Below are 17,835 nucleotides of genomic sequence, written 5' to 3' on the forward strand. Positions count from 1 at the left end.
CCACAGTGTTCCAGAAGATGAAAGCAAAGCACAGTGCCTCTCAGTGCCAGCCTCAGAGACTCCTTCTTGTCCTCTTGCCCTTCTTGCTGCCCAGGCTCCTGAGACTAGGCTCCCCACACTCAGCTGCACCACCACTCACACGTCCCTACAGCATCTGCTTTTCTCCAAACCCCAGATCTTCCTCAGCTACTTTTCCTACACAACCTTCTGCTTACAGTCCTGCAGGTCTGTATGTGCCCCTGTGTTTTTCACAGAAAGCAGAGACACTGCAGCTAGAGCAGAGTAAACAAAGTTACTCTGTCAATAAATGGGTGAGTCCTGACCCAGGGCTGAGCTCCAGCCAGTAACATCGACCTGGGGTTGAGCTCATTTGGACTGGGGGTCACTTGGGCTTATTTTGGTACCTGGGCAGGGATAGATATTTTTCAGTTCTACCACTGGACCAAGTTCAGTCTGGGACTGCATGAAGACCAAAAGCCATTGCTATAGTTACCTCCATGGTGGATTCTAGCAGATAAACATTAAATGTAGATAGAAAGCTGTAGTGTTTGACTGGGAATGTTCTCAGAACTGCTCAAGAGATTTGAAGCCTGATTTCACTTAAAAAAGTTACTTTGAACCAGAATTTCCACAGATAATGAGGGATAAGCTGCATCTTTAGGCACGTATGTATTCATATTCATATTCTCAGCTTTTTTGAGTTTACACTATGAGGGGCTTGCCACAGTGGGTCAGAACCCATTTGAGGGTATTTCTCAGTGCCAAAGTTACTTTCTTGAATTAGATTTTCCTGGAAAGAAGAATCTTCATTCTCTGGTGTTTTCAGCAGAACAAAAATTGTAGAATCTCAATCTGATCTATCTAAGCAAGTATACCACATCTATCACCACAAGCTTTTGAATAAACCAAGGACCCAAACGCTTGATCAGATCTGACTTCAGAGGATTTTTTTTTTACAGCAAGTACCCCTTGCTTTCTGTTTCTCCACGGTAAAAAAAAAGGAGGCGTTGTGGGAGGAGGCTGAGAGTGATATCTATTTATGAACAAGGTATCTTGGAAAGGAGATGAGAGATGTGACAGCTATCTTTGCTGTCTCTAGGTTTAAGATAAAGAGAGGACTTGTGCTTGTGGCTGTTAGCTTGCTATTTTCCACACCACTATTTTCCACACAGTTCAGCTGTTGTTCAACTTTGGTTTGCCTCTGGTAGTGATGAACACGGTCGTAGTGTGTTTCTGTGGGTTTGCGAACCACACAGCGTGTTCTCATGGGCTTAAGAGGGGACTGACTGCTCCCCCTGTGACATTTCCAAAGGGCTGTTAGGAACCCAGCAGCAAAAGGTCCCCGAATCACTGAGAGTGTTATGACTCTGGCCTTCACAACCTGTGTCACTTACATATAAGGCCACATGATCTTGTCTTCCTGGAAGAAAGGTCCGGTTATCGCCAGATCTGACGTGAGCGCTTCCTGCCGCAGTGTGTCACACATTCACACCCAGACTGGCTGTGAAAGCAGTGCTAACAGCTTGCCGGTTCCAAAGCTGTCAACATTTTCACAAAAAGGCGAGGGGGGGAGGGGGGGAGAAATACTGAGCCAGCAGGACAGTCCTCAGGAGCTCACAACAGGATCACCTCTAACCCTGCTCTCTTTTTTAGGTGTCTGAGTCCCTTAGGGCAGGGAGTAGGAAGGGGAGTTAAAGGTATATTAGTCTGAGCAAAACTTTACCTAGTTCCCTATTTAGAAAAGTTGTTAATCATTTATCCGCACCCCAGAGGACAGAAAACCACCGTAGATTACTTAATGTTTTGCTTATTTACAAAGAAGCAAACCTGTTTTTTTGTACTCATCTTAACAGCAAGATGTACTCAGTAAGAGTACAGAGATATAGTTTGGTCATGCAGACAGAAAATTAGAAAGAAGAAAGTCCAGCTAGAACTCAATCTAGCTATTGTCATCAAAATAACAAATACATTAATAACAAAAAGAGGGTCAAGGAGAAGCTCCGTTCTTTATTTGACTTGGTAGGGGAATAGTGACATCAAGGATGAGGCTGAGCTACTTAATGCCTTCTGTTCTTCAGTCTCTAACAGAAAGACCAGATGTCCCCATGGTACCCACCCCCCTCAGCTAGAAGACAAAGATAGGAAGCAGAATAAACCCCCTATAATCCAGGAGGAAGTAGTTAATGACCAGCTGTGCCACTTTGACACTCCCAAGTCTGTGAGGCTGAATGTGATCCACCCAAGGGCACTGAGAAATCTGGCAGAAGAGCTCACCAAGCTGCTTTCCATCATGTTTCAGCAGTCCTGGCTAGCCAGAGAGGTCCCAGGTGATTGGAAGTTAGCCAGTGTGACACCTATCTACAAAGGGGGCTGGAAGGAGGATCTGTGGAACTACAGCCCTGTCAGCCTGACCTCAGTGCCACAGACGGTCATGGCACAGGTAACCTTGAGTGCCAGAACATGGCAGGTGCAGAACAAGAAAGGAATCAGGCCCAGCCAGCATGGGTTTAGGAAAAGCTGGTCCTGCTTGAGCAGCCTGATCTCCTTCTATGACAAGGTGACCACTTAATGGATGAGGGAATGGCTGTGGATGCTGTCTATCTTTAGTAAAACCTTTAGTAAAACCATTTACACTATCTACCACAGCATTGTCCTAGAGAAACTGGCAGCCAATGGTATGGATGTGTGTACTCTTTGCTGGGTAAAACACTAGCTGGATCGCCAAGCCCAAGGAGTTGTGGTGATTGGAGTTAAATCCAGCTGGCTGCCAGTCACCAGTGGTGTTCCACAAGGCTCAGTACAGGGGCCTGATCTGTTGAATATGTGTTGATAATCTAGATTAGGGGATCAAGGGCTCCCCTTTAGTCAATTTGCAGATGACACCAAGCTGGGCAGAAGTGTTGATCTGCTGCAGGGTGGGAAGGCTCTGCTGAGGGGTCTGGACAGGTTGGATTGATGAGCCAAGGTCAATGGTATGAGGTTCAACAAAGTGCCAGGTCCTGCTGGCAACAGGGTTGCAAGAGCACCATGCAGTGCTGCAGACTGGGGAGAGAGTGGCTGAAAAGCTGCCCAGTGGGAAAGGACCTGGGGGTGCTGTGGCAGTGGCTAAACATGAGCCAGGTGTGCCCAGGTGGCCAAGAAGGCCAATGACATCCTGGCCTGGATCAGCAATGGTGCATCCAGTAGGGCCAAGAAAGCGATCATCCCCCTGTACTCAGCACTGGTGAGGCCACACCTCAAATCCTATATTCAGTTTTGGGATGCTCAATACAAGAAGGACACTGAGGTGCTGAAGTGAGTCCAGAGAAGGGCAAAAGAGATGGTGAAGGGTCTGGAGCACAAGTCCTTGGAGGAGCAGCTGAGGCAGCTGAGGTCGTTTAGCCTGGAGAAAAGGCTCAAGGGTAACCTTATTGTTTTCTACAACTTTCTGAGAGGAAGTTGTAGCAAGGTGGAGGTCAGTCTCTTCTTCCAGATAACAAGTGATAGATCCAGAGGAAATTACTTCAAATTGCATCAGGGAAAGTTCAAGCTGGATTCAGGAAAAATTTCTTCACAAAAGATTGGTTAAACATTGGAATAGGCTCCCTAGGGAAGTGGTGGAGTCACCATCTTTGGAAGTGTTCAGAAAACAAGTAGATGTGACACTTTCCAATATAGCTTAGTGGCCATGGTAGTATTCAGTCAAACTGTGGACTAGATAATCTTGAAGGTCTTTTGCAACCTTATTGATTCTATGAAGGAAAATAGAAAAGCTTAAGAAAGTCTACATGGGGACAGTGCAGCTTGGATCCTTGGCCCATGTAAGATAGTAAACTGCCCATCAGAGGCAAGGGAGTCAGTGCCTTTTTTCAAAGTCCATTTCGGAAGATCTTTGAAGTACAGGAAACAGCTGGGAAAGCCTTGTGCTTCCTTATCTGGGAAGCTGTGGGTTCTTCTCCTGTGTTCTCCCAGACACAATGGAGCAGTCTGTGTCTTGAGATAGATGGTGAAGGAACTGATGAGAGGAGAGGAATTTTTCCCAAAGACCTCCCAACTACAAGTAGGCTTAACTCCCCTGAGCAGCTCTTTTGAGGTGAAAACCAAGCCAGTGGGTTATCCTGCAGCCGGCCCTCATAATGACACTCAGGATACATATTGCAAGGCCAGCTAAGAGTATAGGAATCACAATGCTTGGACAGAGATAGGAAAGAATTTGTTCTAGCTGACACTCACAGCTGTGACAGAAGCACTAGCAAGTTCATCATCCTTGAGCTTTTTTGGTATACATTTTCTTAGAAGAGTTTTTAAGAGATAAGAAGAACTCTTAGCACATGGCTGGTATTTTCCCACTGCTGAAAAGTCCAGAAATACAGCAAGAAAATGGACAGATGGTACAAATGGTGAAAGCAGGGATCCTCCTTCGCCTTACCACTTCTGTGGCTTTTTCTTAACCCAGATCAGGGCATGTAGAGGAAGAAGAAAAAGTCTGTGCTATCCTCATTCTTTGCAAGTGGATTGAGGTTTTCTTTTCAGTAAAGGTGTTGATTCGTGGGTTAGTTTTCTGGGCTCATTCACCACATCATTACTGCTAATTAGGCAATGGTTTCCCTTGTGCAGTGGAAGGAATAGGCAGCACTGCTGTGATGTTTTCCCCTTATACAGGATGTGGGATGAACTATTCTGCAATCAGCTTATCACAGTCAAATAACAGTAGTTTGCCAGCAAGGCAGAATGGCTTTCGATTTCATGAAAAATATTGTAGCAAGGATGGGAAACTGAGTGAGTTCTTTTTACTGCCACCATGAGAGCTGGAGGAAAGAAAGAGAGGGAGGGGATTTCCCCAGTATTTTTAACCCAATAATGGGGATTTCTTTTTTACATTGCACTGCTTAGACAACTGATGCAGTTGTGGCTCTGAGCCAACCTTAGAGACTGTAAGGTCTAGGCTCTAAAGTCTAAAGCTGGAGTGAGTAGCTTAGAATGTAGTCTCTGATTAAAACCTAAAGTGGAGACGTCATAGAAAAAAAATCACACCCTTGGTCAACCAGGAGGAGATGTCTTCATCCATTTCATTATCAACCCCAGCACTGACTGGCAGTGCTATTGTCCCCAGTACAAAATCTCACATCCACATCTTCAGGCATTTCTCCATCATATTAGAGGTTTTTAGGCCTCTGTGAGGCAAATGGATCATATGCCTGCTCAGCCTCGAGACTGAGTGCTATTTTACAGCAAAATGCAGAGCATGGAAGTGCTGGCACAGTCTCCTACTGGGAGCTGGGAAGGGGAAAACAAGTTGGTGACGTTTGGAATGTCATTTGAGAAGTGTGAGGAATTTCTATGCCATCAGAGCCAGTATTAGCAGAAAAACAGATTTGGTTATGAAGGTAAGTCCTTGCTGGTCTGTGTTCTCCAGCCTCTTTTGCCAGCAGTCCTGATGGGATTGATGCTGAAGTTACATTCATGTCCTGAGGGGCAAAACTGTCCATCTAGTCTTCCCTGGGGAGGTGGTCTTTCCCACCTGTGGGTCTCCTCCAGGCAGATCCTAGATAGAGCAATGGCTGTATTGGCTTTCAAGGTCCCTCAGAGAAAGGTAGGCACTAGTGTTTGAGACCTGGCTGAAGAAGGCTGTTTTGCATGGATCCTCATCCTGTCTTTGCCTTAGAGCTGGAGGCTGGGAGAAGGAAGAGGTAGCATTTGGTGCTGGTGTGCAGGGGTCAGTTGGAGCGCCCCCCTTCCCACTCCCCTCTGTTACGCTGACAGTATCGCTGTCCTGCAGGTCCAGTGGGTCAGAAAAGTCAGTGTCCAGCAGGCACACGGCCTCAGCAGGTTGTGAAACTTCTTTGTCCATCACCTCCTCATCCTGCTCCAGAAGTGGTGTTGGTGAGCTGCCTTCACTCGACTGGATAGACCCAGGAACAGCCATGGCCTGCTGGGCTTCACCTGCTGCCTCTTCCATGAAGGAGCTCTTTTGGAAGCCCTGGGTTGCCTCGATACAGTGAAAGAAGTTGCTGGGCAGCACATTCATGTCCTCTGCCAGCGTGCAGCTGTCGGGGGAGGGGAGAGCCTGGTAACACTCGCCATCCTTGCTGCCACTGCCCTCCTGGGTGAAAGGCTCGTAGGTAAAGTAGACCTGGCAGGGCTCGATCTCAAAGGAGTTGGAAAGGTGGAAGAAGAAGTAGCCTTGGTTGGTGAAGCAGCTGGATCCAGAGTGCACACTGGTTTCTATGGGAGGATCAGGAGTCAGGGTTCCCTTGGAAAGCAGAAACCAAGATTCCTGGTCATTCTTCTGCATCACCTCGAGCATGGAGATCTCTGGGATTGTGGTGTTCACGCAGTGGGAAGATGTGGAGAATGGGGAGGAGAGCCATTTCTGTTGGGGAGGAAACACAAGAGAGAGAGACACTGTGACTACCAAAGTATAGCACTCAGAGAGGAAACAAAGGTTTCTTCTACTGGCTGGCCACAGCAATCAAGTGACCTCTTCTCTGTCCAAGCAAGGGTTACCAGAGGTGGTGGGGAAGGAAATTCCCATTCATGTCTCATCTGCTGGATTTTCAGAGAGAGTATGTCATTCTGTCATTTAAAATTAAGAGTGAATCTTGTCAGCCTATATTTTGAGATTTCTGGAGCACAGAACCTAAGATGGAGAAGTAAAGTGAAACAAAGGGAAGTAAAAAGTTAGGAAAAACCCTTACAAGGCCATAAGATGAAGCAAAGCATGGAAAACAGTGTTGAGGTGCATCTCATGCAATCTATTCCTTGGTGCTGAACAGGCTTCTGATACATCCACATGGCTGTATGCAGATTTCTTGTCTAAAGTGCTCTTCCAGGCCCCTTGTGCTTAATTTTCACATTCATCATGAGCAACACCCTGCAGTGCATCATTATCCTTAAAAATAAACTGATTTTGATGACACCCAAATCCATTGCCTTTCTGGCTCATAAAGCAAAATTTTCAAGTTTTTTCTGCACTGATAAAGTGTCTTTAGTGCCTGCTCCACAACCCGTCCCCCTACTCTGCACTCTTTCCCTGGAGTTTAAGCTTTCTAAGCCTTTTTACACATTGGCTTTTCCAAAGCTTTCCTGTTTCTGAGCCCTCTGCAGTTTGTTCCCATCCTTCTTAAAGCAAGATGGCCATTGGGATCACCTCCCACCTGACGATCCCTTTAATGCTGCACAGAATAGTAATTGTCTCCTTGCAGCTGCCCATACTTACAGAGAGCCTAGGGGAAGGGCAATAGTGGAGTGTGAAAAGAAGGGAAACAGACAAGGATGCAAGGAATAGCTAAGTGCTATCCAGTGTTATGACAATTCACATCAGGAGGAGAGGAGAAGCTCACATCAGGAAATCTGGGGAAGAGCAGAGGCACTGAACTGGGAGGGAAGGGGATCTTGAGAGGCCAGGCTCCCTCCTGCAGGACCCTTGCTGTCTCTCAGGCTGCCGATTATGGGAGCAGGGTGCTGTGTTTTGTGTGGTTTGCCATTTCTCCGTTCCACAATTAGAGATGCCTCAGCTGAGCATCAGGTTTTAGAAGGTCAGAAAATAGAACTTAAGCAGAGAACCCAGCAGCTGGTGCTACAGGTGCATATATCATGTGTGCGTGTGTAGGTCTATCTGTCCTGGGCGTGTGCATCTGGACACTCCTTTCCCTCATTTCTCCCTGCTATGGTTCCATCCCCGGTCCAATACCTGAATGTCACCTCCGTGAACCGAAACAAGCGGGGGAAAAAACTCCTCAGGGTCTGGAATGTGAATCTTCAGTACCTTCTTAAACCTTGAGAAAACAGAAGGAGAAGGACAAATGAAGCAGGGCCTGATCCTGATCACTGTCACTGTGGTGAGGGTGAAGGAGTGCATTGCAATTCACAGCTACTGCCCTGGCATGGGGGAGTGCTAAAATAAGGTTGAGCCTGAGGGCTGCCCTTGCTCTTGAGTGGTCTGAGAGGCACTATCTGAGCCACGAGATGTACAGAGATCAGACAGATAAACCTGGCACTGCAAAATACATTTCCCTCAGACTTTTCCCTGGAGAAGGACAACCCTTGGTTTTAGTGGTTTCTTCCCTGCTTTGCCTGGTCACCTTAACCTCTCCACCTTACACCTTTCAGCCCCTGTCCTGATGACAAGCTGAGCAGGCCTCCCTTGTTTCCAAGCTCCCGCTCCTGTGAGCTGCCCCTTCTTTGTTTTGCTGCCACCACAATGACTCAGGACCATGTGGCCTGAGCAGGGCCATCACTGAGAAAGCTCTGCCACAGCTCTCTGCCGTCCTAGCAGGATGCTGCATGGCATAGCTGGGGCACACTGGCCGTGCAAGCCATCTGAGTGAATATGCCTTGCATTCTCCAGAGGCCTCACCTTTTCTGGAACCAGTGTGTTGTCATCCTGAGGCAGCATGAAGTGATCTAATCTGCTCTTCAGTTTCTCAGAGTGGTTGGATCATCCTGTCATCCCTTTGCTGAAGCTTTGCAGTGGGATGTTCTAAGGAAAAACCCTCCTGACCTCTGGAGGCAATTGGTGTACTCTCTGAAGCATCAGAACTTGCTAGCTCTTGCATATAAACTACCTTACATCACTGCAGATGCTATTTTTATTCATGCATGTCTAATCCTTCCTTGCATCTTACCTCAGCATTATTCTGCACTCAATTCCCCTAGGTTAATTATACTTTGTGGAGAAAGGAGGCCTTTTTAACTCCCTCTGTGCTGTATATCTAGCACTTCCTCAACTTTGTGTTATTACTCAGGGTAAAATAGTGACCAGTGGCTTTCTCAGTATCCATCTTCCTTCAGCATGGTTCTCTGTCTTTCCTTACAGAGAAACCATCCAGCCTCTGGAACTTCATCCCTGAGAATGTTTGTCCCTGCTCCCTGCCATGAATATCAGCACCCCTGACCCGAGATGAGAAAACTTGTGACTGTTTCTAACCTTGCCAAGCTGAGAAGTCACTGTTCCTATTATTGTGTCAAGTAATCTTGTGAGACACTTTAAGTGCTTAGTAAAAGCAGTGTCTGGGTAGAAACACTGGTGAAGAGGTCTTGAAGCATCATACAGGTTTTATCAGTGTGTGAGGACTGCACAGATCAGGGAGAACAAGAATTGTACTCCTCACTCAGGAGTTTTGCCTGCAGGCCCAATGTCACCTCATCCTGCCTGAGCTCTAGCTGGAATGTTTAAATGAGAAGGTAGTGGTAAACAGACTTGCTTGGTCCTTGCTACAGGGAGAGTTCTCAACCCTGTGACCTGCTTTTGAAGAGGCAATTTTGATGCATCCCTGCAAGGAAACACCACTCTAACCCCTGGGCAACAGATGTGCTGAGGCAGCTGTTTTACATTTAGCCAGGACATGGCACCAGGCCATGGCACCAGGTCACATCGTGGCACAATATGACAGTGCTGGTGAAACCACATCATCTTGTGTAGTGTTATTTCTCCACGCACAAATATCAGTCTCAGAAGGTTGGGCTATAAACCATAAACTGGCTGGCTTAAAGCCGTCTCTATCCTGAGTAACACCAGGTGAAAAATAATCTGAGTTTTGAGACTACACATAAGATACAGGTGAGGAACAGCAATGTAAACTCAATTCTCAATTACCATTCCAGGGTCCATAACTTCATGAGGACAACAGTCCCAATGATCACGAAGACAAAAGTGCTCCCGATCAGAACTGGCAGGACTGGCTGGAATGTTCCTGCAAGATAAGAAAGAATGAGGAAATGACTGTTAAAATCTAACCAAGATCCTGTAGACAGAAGCTGCAGCCCTTTCATGGCTGTTCAAGGTGATCAAAGCGGGCCTTCGTAATAATTTTATAGAATATTATAATATTATCTAGATTTATAATTTACAGGTCAGAGTACATGTGAGTTCTGCTGTGTTGTGTAGGATGCCTTTGAGCTGATATGGGTTTCAGAGTCTAAGCATTGCTTAACAGATAATTTGTGCTGAACATCTTGAACTTCCTGGTCATAACAACACCACAACTAGGGGTTGCCACAGATGAGGGGGCACAGTCTTCTAGTTGATGGATCCACCAACCTGTCTCTTTCATTGCCAAGGAAGGCAGGGACTCCTAAAACCAGCTAAAGTGGGGTTGGAGGCTTGAAACAGCATTAATGGTCAGTGGGAGAGAGGGAATCATGGGGTTCACAGGTCTCTGAAAAGGCAAGAGGATAATGATAGAGAAGGATCAAGCGGATCAAGCGACTGGCTTCTTTCTTTGGAAAGGTGTAGGGAAGCATTAGGAGGCTAGGAAGGTTACAGCTTTACACCATATTTTAGTACTTGGATTGTAGGGTTAGGACAGAGAGTGGGTTCCCACATTGCCAGGGCTGCCAGCACTCCTCAGGCTTATTTGGCATCATCTCAAACATTCCTTAATCTGTCTCTTACACACATATCTCCCCTGTGCACCTTTGCTTGGTCTTGCTATTCTGGTGCCTGTTTCCTCTGCCTGCCCCTCATCTCCTCTCATCCCTTGTGTCCCTTGGTCACACAGAGAATCTCTGGAGCAGTTAGGAGAGAACAGAGGAAAATAAAAGACAGAGGAGACATTTTTAGCATATTCCTTCTTTCCCTGTCCTTGAGATGCTACTCAGATCTCCTCTGCCTCTGGTACCCTGGTTATCTTTGGGTCGTGGTTGCTATGACAACTGGTTGTGGCTGTATCCTATTCACTGACATCACACACTCTCAAAATTTGATCTCCACAGCAACACAGTGCCCTTTCTAAATATAGCTCCTCTGTTTATACCAACACCAGGAACAACAAGAAGGGGTTGAGCAGAGACAGGATGGGGGCAACGTGAGAATGAATAACCTCTACCTGCTTATTTTGTGGAAAAAAATGACAGAAGCCACAACCATGATGCACCAAAGGGCACTATGAAAGGGTCTTATCATGCATGTAAGTCAGTAAGTCTCTCCCAGTTTCTATGAGACCTGGATTCCCAGGCTCAGGTGTTCTTCAGCTCAGGAGCTGAGAGCTGTTTCAATAGCAATACCTCCACTGAACTGGGCCATTTTTGGAAGCTGGGAGAATGTTCCCAGGTAACATTAGCCTCTGGGAAAATGCCAGTCCTGGCCACTGCTTCTGCTGATTAGACATCTGGCCCTACTGCTCTGGGGAAGCAATCCCTGATTTATACCTTGTGGATTTTGCCTGTCTTCTGGAAGACAGAGAGGCTTTTCTGGGATCAGGGGGTCTTTGCCTTTACCTGTGATGCTGAGACAATCTCACCTAACTGATCAGGAGGGACAGTTTTCAACCTTTCTGTTGCTCTTTGGTCAGCAGAGCTCTCCCTACACATCTTCCTTCAGCTTCTCACCCTGTTTTGGCCTTTCTACCTTGTTTGCCCTGAGTCTCTGTTTTCCCCTCCAGGTCAGGCTACCTGACTTACCCTTATGGTCAGCATATGTCCTCCACAGGATCGGCTCACTCCAGTCACTCCACACGCCTTTGAAGGTGCTTCTGGCACTTGGCCTTGCACGGACAGCTGCCTCATATTTGGAGTTGGGTGAGAGTCGCTCAAAATTCACCCACATCTGATCCTGTTCAATGGGCAAGTTCACAGCCTCCTTGGAGTAGGGAAAATTTAGAACATCATCAACACCCTGGTTTACAACCTCATATACCCATCTTCTCCAAGGCCCTCAGAGAAGATGTGTCTCAAGTCTCCACACTTTGTGCATGGCTTGTTCACTCTGAAGGAAAATTCTTCTTTGCTTTGCTTTTCTCATCCCTTTCAGGTCTGTCCTGGAACTGTCTGATTTTTTTTTTGACAGCACTAAGTAAAATAGGATCCCCATCTGCCTCCTTGTCATCACCAAACACTGGCAGCATGTGACACAGATAAAAGAGCAGGGGCTGTCATCCTCTCTCCAGCTTCACTGGTTACATCCTGAGAGGAGGCCCAGGAGCAAGTCTTGGGGGACATAAACAAAATCAGGATTCATCTGGGAAATGAATCTACCATCTCCTATGGTAACACGTCCCAGCCTTCCCCTCTGTACTCACCTCCCAGGACTGATTCACATGTCGGTACCGCACTTGGTACTCACGGATCCCGTCCAAATAGTGAGAGGAAATATTCAGGCTCCATGTTAGCTTGAAGATGTTTTTGGTTATGTTAACCAGCTGAAGGTTTCCTGGAGGCCTCAGCTTTACTGGAAAGAGAGAAGAAGCAGGGCTGATATCCCCATACTCTGTCCATAACAGGACTGCACATCAAGCCCCTCAGCAGCAGGACATCTCCTTGAGACAAACTCACACAGCCAGCAAAACAATATCCCAAGCAGGCTTCTTTCTTCTGGATTAGAGATCTGAATCTTTTCAGCAAAGACTGAAACATGTCAAAGCTATCTTAAAGAAGGGTGGAAGCACATAATTAGACGGGAGCAGGGGAAGAACATCAAGAGTTTCCATCCTTCTTGCAGCACACATTTTTCATGAGGGCACTGAGCTACCATTACCTGTATGGGACAGGACAGGATGTGGCTGGCATGACACTGCATGACAGAAGAGCAAGTGGCAGGAGTCAACATTGTGCTCACTGTAGCAGGGGACAAGTAAAAAGACAAAGGCCTAAAAACAGCTGTGGGTGTTGCATAGGAGTGGATGAGGAAGGAAAATTAGGTATTCTCTCATGGTGAAGCTTCAGAGACCAGAAGACAGATGAGTACTCACTATTTGCAAATGGATCGAAATCTTCTATTTGTGCAGGTATTCTGGTTTTATTCTCTCCAGTGTGGCAACAGACAGACAAGTTAAGACGGTCTGCAATTGTGAAGTACTGAGTCTGCAAGGCAAATTAACCATTAGCGACAATGAAACCTCATGAATAAGCATTCAGATTTCTAAGCATTGCCTATGCATAAGATGATTCGGCATACTTGACAATAAATATGGAAGGTATTTGTGGCAGAAGGACATAAATCTCAGTGGTGAGTGAGGAACCAAAAATTTATATTTCATGTGGTTGGATTTTGGGGTTTTGCTTTTGTTTGTTTTTTGGGGAGGGGGGTTGGTGGTGCTTTTTTGGTGTTTCTTTTGTTTGTTTGTTTGTTTGTTTTTATTGGCAAGGAAGGGACAACATATTGTGATACACTAGTTTCTTGGGATTCCTCTATGTGCTGACTAAGCAGGAAAAAGAAGTTATTCTCTCTGAGTGACATTTATTGAGAAATTTTATTTTTACCAGAACATTTTATGTTCCCTGGTAAGACTGAAACCATTAGTATTAAATTAGTATTAAATTAGTATTAAACAGGACACTTGAAATGCAGTAATGCTGAAGGGCCATATACATCATACAGTACTGAATAAGCAACAGAGAAATCAGCTTGATTAGAAAGAAAGTATTTTGGAGCTATAAATCAACCCTGCAATTTGTCTTTGCACACAATATGCAAATGTATGAAAGCTTGTCTGTCATTAGAACTGGTTATGACTTTACCAATAAAAATATTAGCTCAAATTTGGGTGGGTGTTTTCTGAAAACACGGGGACTGCAGTGACTCAGGATGTGACTGAAGGAAGTACATAACAGATCTAAGATCTAAAATAAGACTGATTTAAATAAAGAATAATAGAAGATTTGCATCACCATTAGCTCCAATGATGTGTTGCTGTTGCATCTTGCATTAGACACATCTAACCACACTTCACAGTAGCTAATGATCTGGAAAATGGTATTGATATTTTCTAGGAAAATGATATCAAGAGACGATCTCAGAGCTGGTGGTGATGCCCATCCCTCCTCACAGGAAGGGATTAGGGCCAAACACAAGTGATTGAGACATAGGACACTGTATATGATCTGTCTGTCCTGCAGCTCTTCTGCATGTGTCAGGAGAGCTCACAATGAAGCCAATCTCTCCTACAGGGGAACCCACATGTATACCAACAACACATAACACCAAACCAAATCCTAGATCCAGAGTCAGGGATTAGGTATGGGCTTTTTATACTACCCCTGGATGTTAAACTGTTTATACACCCAAAATACATATATAAATCCTTTCCACTTTGTTGTTAGCCAGGACATCCCAGATGAATTAACTCACATTAACATTTTGGTTGAAGATTTTGATACATCTCCTCAGTCCTGTCATAGGCTCAGCCTTGGGTAATTCGCAGTGCTTCTTTGGTTTTTCAGGTGGGGGATATGTTTTCGGTGATCTGGGAAGTTATAGTTTTGTAGTTAGTCAAATATTATGTAACACTAAAGGGCTTTCAAAGCAATCTACATCCTACTGTATTCGCTGAACAAGTTACAGCATAAATTTAATCCTACTTTCTCTCCCCATTGAATCACTCAGACAAATTTTGTTGCTGGCACATGGAAGTCAATGCACCCTAGTTGTTTCAAGGCAAAGGTAACAGCAGATTTCCAGTTTCAAAGATTTCACTAAACCCTCTTCCTATCTTCTCTGCTTCCTGTTGATATCAGAGGGCATGCAGAGCCGAAACTCACCTACAGCAACATGACCCTGGAAGACAGGTGCCTGTTTCAGCCCCACTAGATATTATAGGTCTACTTCCAGACACAGACAGTCCTGTAGGATGCCAGATACTCAGTGACATGTACCTTCGGAGCCAGATCACATCTCAGCCAGGACAGTACATCACAAGTGGCACCACTACACCGTGAGGGCAGTGTCTGACTGGGGGGCCTGTTCCAGCTCTAAGGTCAGATCAGGCCTGGGACTTGCTGACAGTGGGGAAGGTTTTCTTCCTAGAGCCCTTGTCAAAGAATGGCACAGTTCCACATCCAGCCCCAATTTCAGCCACAGTCTCTGATTCATACCCATGGAGCAACATAAATGTTTTGGCTTTCTAGGTCCGTGCACCAGACCCAAGATATATTTGTCAATCTAACCCAATTGGAGGTGTCTCTATGACAGTGACAAGTAACCCACCCAATGACAGAATCCCTCTGAGCCTCTCCTTATGACAGGCACCCAGGGCAGTCCTGGGGTTGGCTGGTAAGACTCTTGGCTGCAGATGTCCTGTTTGGAAATGACAGAGACTGAGCCAGCCCCCACTGCAGTACTGGCCAAACACCTCCCCTCTGCTGGGAGGCATATGGGAGAAGAAAATGTCATGAACTGGAAGAGATGAAAGATCCAGGGAAGAAAAGGGGGATGGTATTTTTCTTCATTCATTGTTACTGAGGGTGCAACCTCTCAGGTCATCCTGGCAATCACCAAACAGCCTCTGTTTAAATTCAATTCCACCCTTCTCCAGCCCCATCTCTATATATCCCCATTTTCCATCGAAAATGCATTTCAGTCCCGAGGGTCTGCCAAGGAAGAGGGATTTTTTGAAAAGTGCAGTTCAGATAGACCCATGGAGCTGGAAGATGGGTTGTGCTGGACAGTTTGGGACTGTCAGATGGCAAACACTGAGCAGTGGCCATCAGCATCTCAGCCCACATGGAGATAGAGACAGAGTTCAAGACGAAACACCTCAGCTCTGTGATTCCACTACACCTGGCCTGGGAAGGGGAAGCCTATATTTTTGTAAAGTGGCATTGTTTTTCCTCAGTCTCTCCAGTCACCCACCTGTGATAAAAGCCTTTCTCTGACAAAATCTCCAGCTGGCAAGGTGCTTCAGCCAGCTCCCTCTCAGGGTCCCAGTCGCAGAAGAGAGCCACCCGTGAGTCATACCAACAAGTGAGGCTGGAGGTACCTGCCAGCAGAGAAGAGATGGACAGCAATATGGCTCAATTAATAACAATGCTTAGCGTTAATCATCACCCCAGACAATGCTGCCCCATCCCAAACTACTGACTAACTCTTCTGCTGGACAACTCCAAGCAAGAAAGACAATGCCACTCATTTCTCTATATCCTTGGAGGCTGATGTGCTCCTCAAAGACCTGTGATATTGCAACCTCCTCTGGCTGTATGTTACAGCACAAACATTGCACAGCAACATACCGTGGCACACACACTGCCCTGGCTGACTCCCCTCCCTGTTCACCTAGCTGGCACAGGTGAAAGGAATTGCTCCTTACCTTGTGCTGAGTCTGATGCCCATGAGGGAAGCATGAGGCTGAACAGGCAGAGGTGAGACAGAAGCAGCAGTGAGGGCTTCATCAGTACTGGCAACACACTGAAAGAGAGAAGACACCCCCACAACACAGCTCAGCATGGGAACTTAGGAAGATGTCGATATGTCATCTCACAGGAGGCATCCACCGTCCTAGGAAGCAGTGCCAGTCTTCTAGGTTCAGAAACTCATATCCCTTCCACTCTGGAGTTTGCACTTTTCCCTCAGCACCTCACTGTTCTCCTGCCTTGGTTGCTTTGCTCAGCAGTGAGGCTGTTCACACGGCAGCACAGAGGCTGCAGGAATCATGCCTTCTGAAAACGTGTGAGTGAGCGCGCAGCAGTCCCTGCGTGTTGTCTCAGGCTGCCTGCTGACTCAGGTAGAGAGTGCTCCCCCGGCTGTGCACAGCTTGTGCTTTGAAGAGTTTCTTTTTTTGGTAAACCCTAGGGCTGAAATAACTAGGTGCTTGCTGAGTAAGAGGGTCCATGGATGCAACTGACAGAAGGTAGCTGCAGAGCTCATGGCTTAGGATTTTGAATACCATGTTTGGGACAGGTGGGGAATCAGGGAGAAGAAAGTTTTTACCAGGTTGTAGAAAGTCAAGGCTTTACCATATAAAAAAATTTACATTGTAGTGCACAAACTATGCATCATCCCCTCCAAGTAGACCCTTGCTCTGCCTTGAAAGGAGTCATGATTTTAGGTATATAAGAAAATTTGAGCTTTGTAATTAGGAAACTCTGTAGCAGCCCTCATCCAGCCCAGGCACCCAGGGAGCCCTTTTGTCTTCCAAAACCTGTACAGTCATGTTCTGTATTAGACAGACTGGCCTTACAGTCTCCTCATCGAAGCCTCTCTCTCTTCCCATCCACCTGGACACCTGAACCATGAGATCTGCCTTCGCCCACTGGAGAAGGAACCTCCCACACCTCTCATCAACCCCGGAGCTCAGGCAGGCTTGAGGAAAACAAGATGGAAACCCCACTGGACTTTGCTGGGACGGCCAGAGGAGTGGGAAGAGATGGTTTACAAAGGGCTGGCAAGAGCTTAATACCAATTCCCGTTGTGATAAAAGATTAGGTTCAGAGGAAGAAAAAGATGATGACAACACACTAGCAGACAGGAGAGAGAAAGAGAGAAAGCAGGCAGTGTGGTTGTGAGATGTGGGGTATGATTTGAGAGGATTGTGGAGAGACAGAGAGATAAATATGTTCTAAGCCCTTCCCAACGGCAAGATGCAGTTTGTCAGATTGAAACTCCTTCTAAGATGCTTTCAGATCAGCCACCCCCATGTGGGAGAGAACTGGCATTGCCCTCTTTACCTTCCAGTTCCAGGCACCGAGTGGTCCAGATGAAGGGAGTCGCTGGGGCTGTGACTTTGGATGGCAGCAGGTGCTGAATGTCAAACAGTGAGGGGAAAGATGAGGGAAACAGGGAGAGTGATGAAGGCAGATATCACAGCTCAGTGCATTTCCACAAGAGAAGAGGTGCCTACAGCCCAGCAGTTCTGCTCCAAAGCTGTTTCTCTCGCACATGCATGGTCTCTCTCTGTCTTCTCCCTCTCACCTGTGCACAGGAAGCTACTGCTTGCTTGCCCTGTCAGACTGAGACAAGGCCCTGGAGTATCGAAAAGGCTAGTAAGGCCAAGAATAAAAAAAAACCAAACCACACTCTACTTCCTGTGATAAGGCAGCAAGAGCAAAAAGCGGGTTAGAGGGGTCAGGTGTTAGCACTGCTCAAACATTCTGGGACCAGTTTCAAACCATTGCTGGGAGGCAAAAGAGAAAGCAAAAAGGACG

At 46.4% G+C, this 17,835-nt stretch overlaps 1 protein-coding gene across 1 annotated transcript; it reads right to left on the reverse strand.

Annotated features, from left to right (window-relative positions):
- Positions 1–1,894: 1,894 nt before the first annotated feature.
- IL2RB (interleukin 2 receptor subunit beta) lies at positions 1,895–17,556 on the reverse strand. The gene is made up of 10 exons (XM_063395832.1): positions 17,359–17,556; positions 16,002–16,099; positions 15,548–15,674; positions 14,048–14,162; positions 12,669–12,780; positions 12,000–12,148; positions 11,383–11,560; positions 9,578–9,674; positions 7,673–7,757; positions 1,895–6,352 (listed from the first exon to the last, which is right to left on the reverse strand). The coding sequence occupies exons 2-10, from the start codon at positions 16,081–16,083 to the stop codon at positions 5,525–5,527; spliced, it is 1,773 nt and encodes a 590-aa protein (XP_063251902.1). The 5' UTR covers positions 16,084–16,099; positions 17,359–17,556; the 3' UTR covers positions 1,895–5,524.
- Positions 17,557–17,835: the final 279 nt, after the last annotated feature.

The sequence above is a fragment of the Prinia subflava genome, chromosome 4 (genome assembly GCF_021018805.1).
Source record: "Prinia subflava isolate CZ2003 ecotype Zambia chromosome 4, Cam_Psub_1.2, whole genome shotgun sequence".
Classification (NCBI taxonomy): Eukaryota; Metazoa; Chordata; class Aves; order Passeriformes; family Cisticolidae; genus Prinia; species Prinia subflava.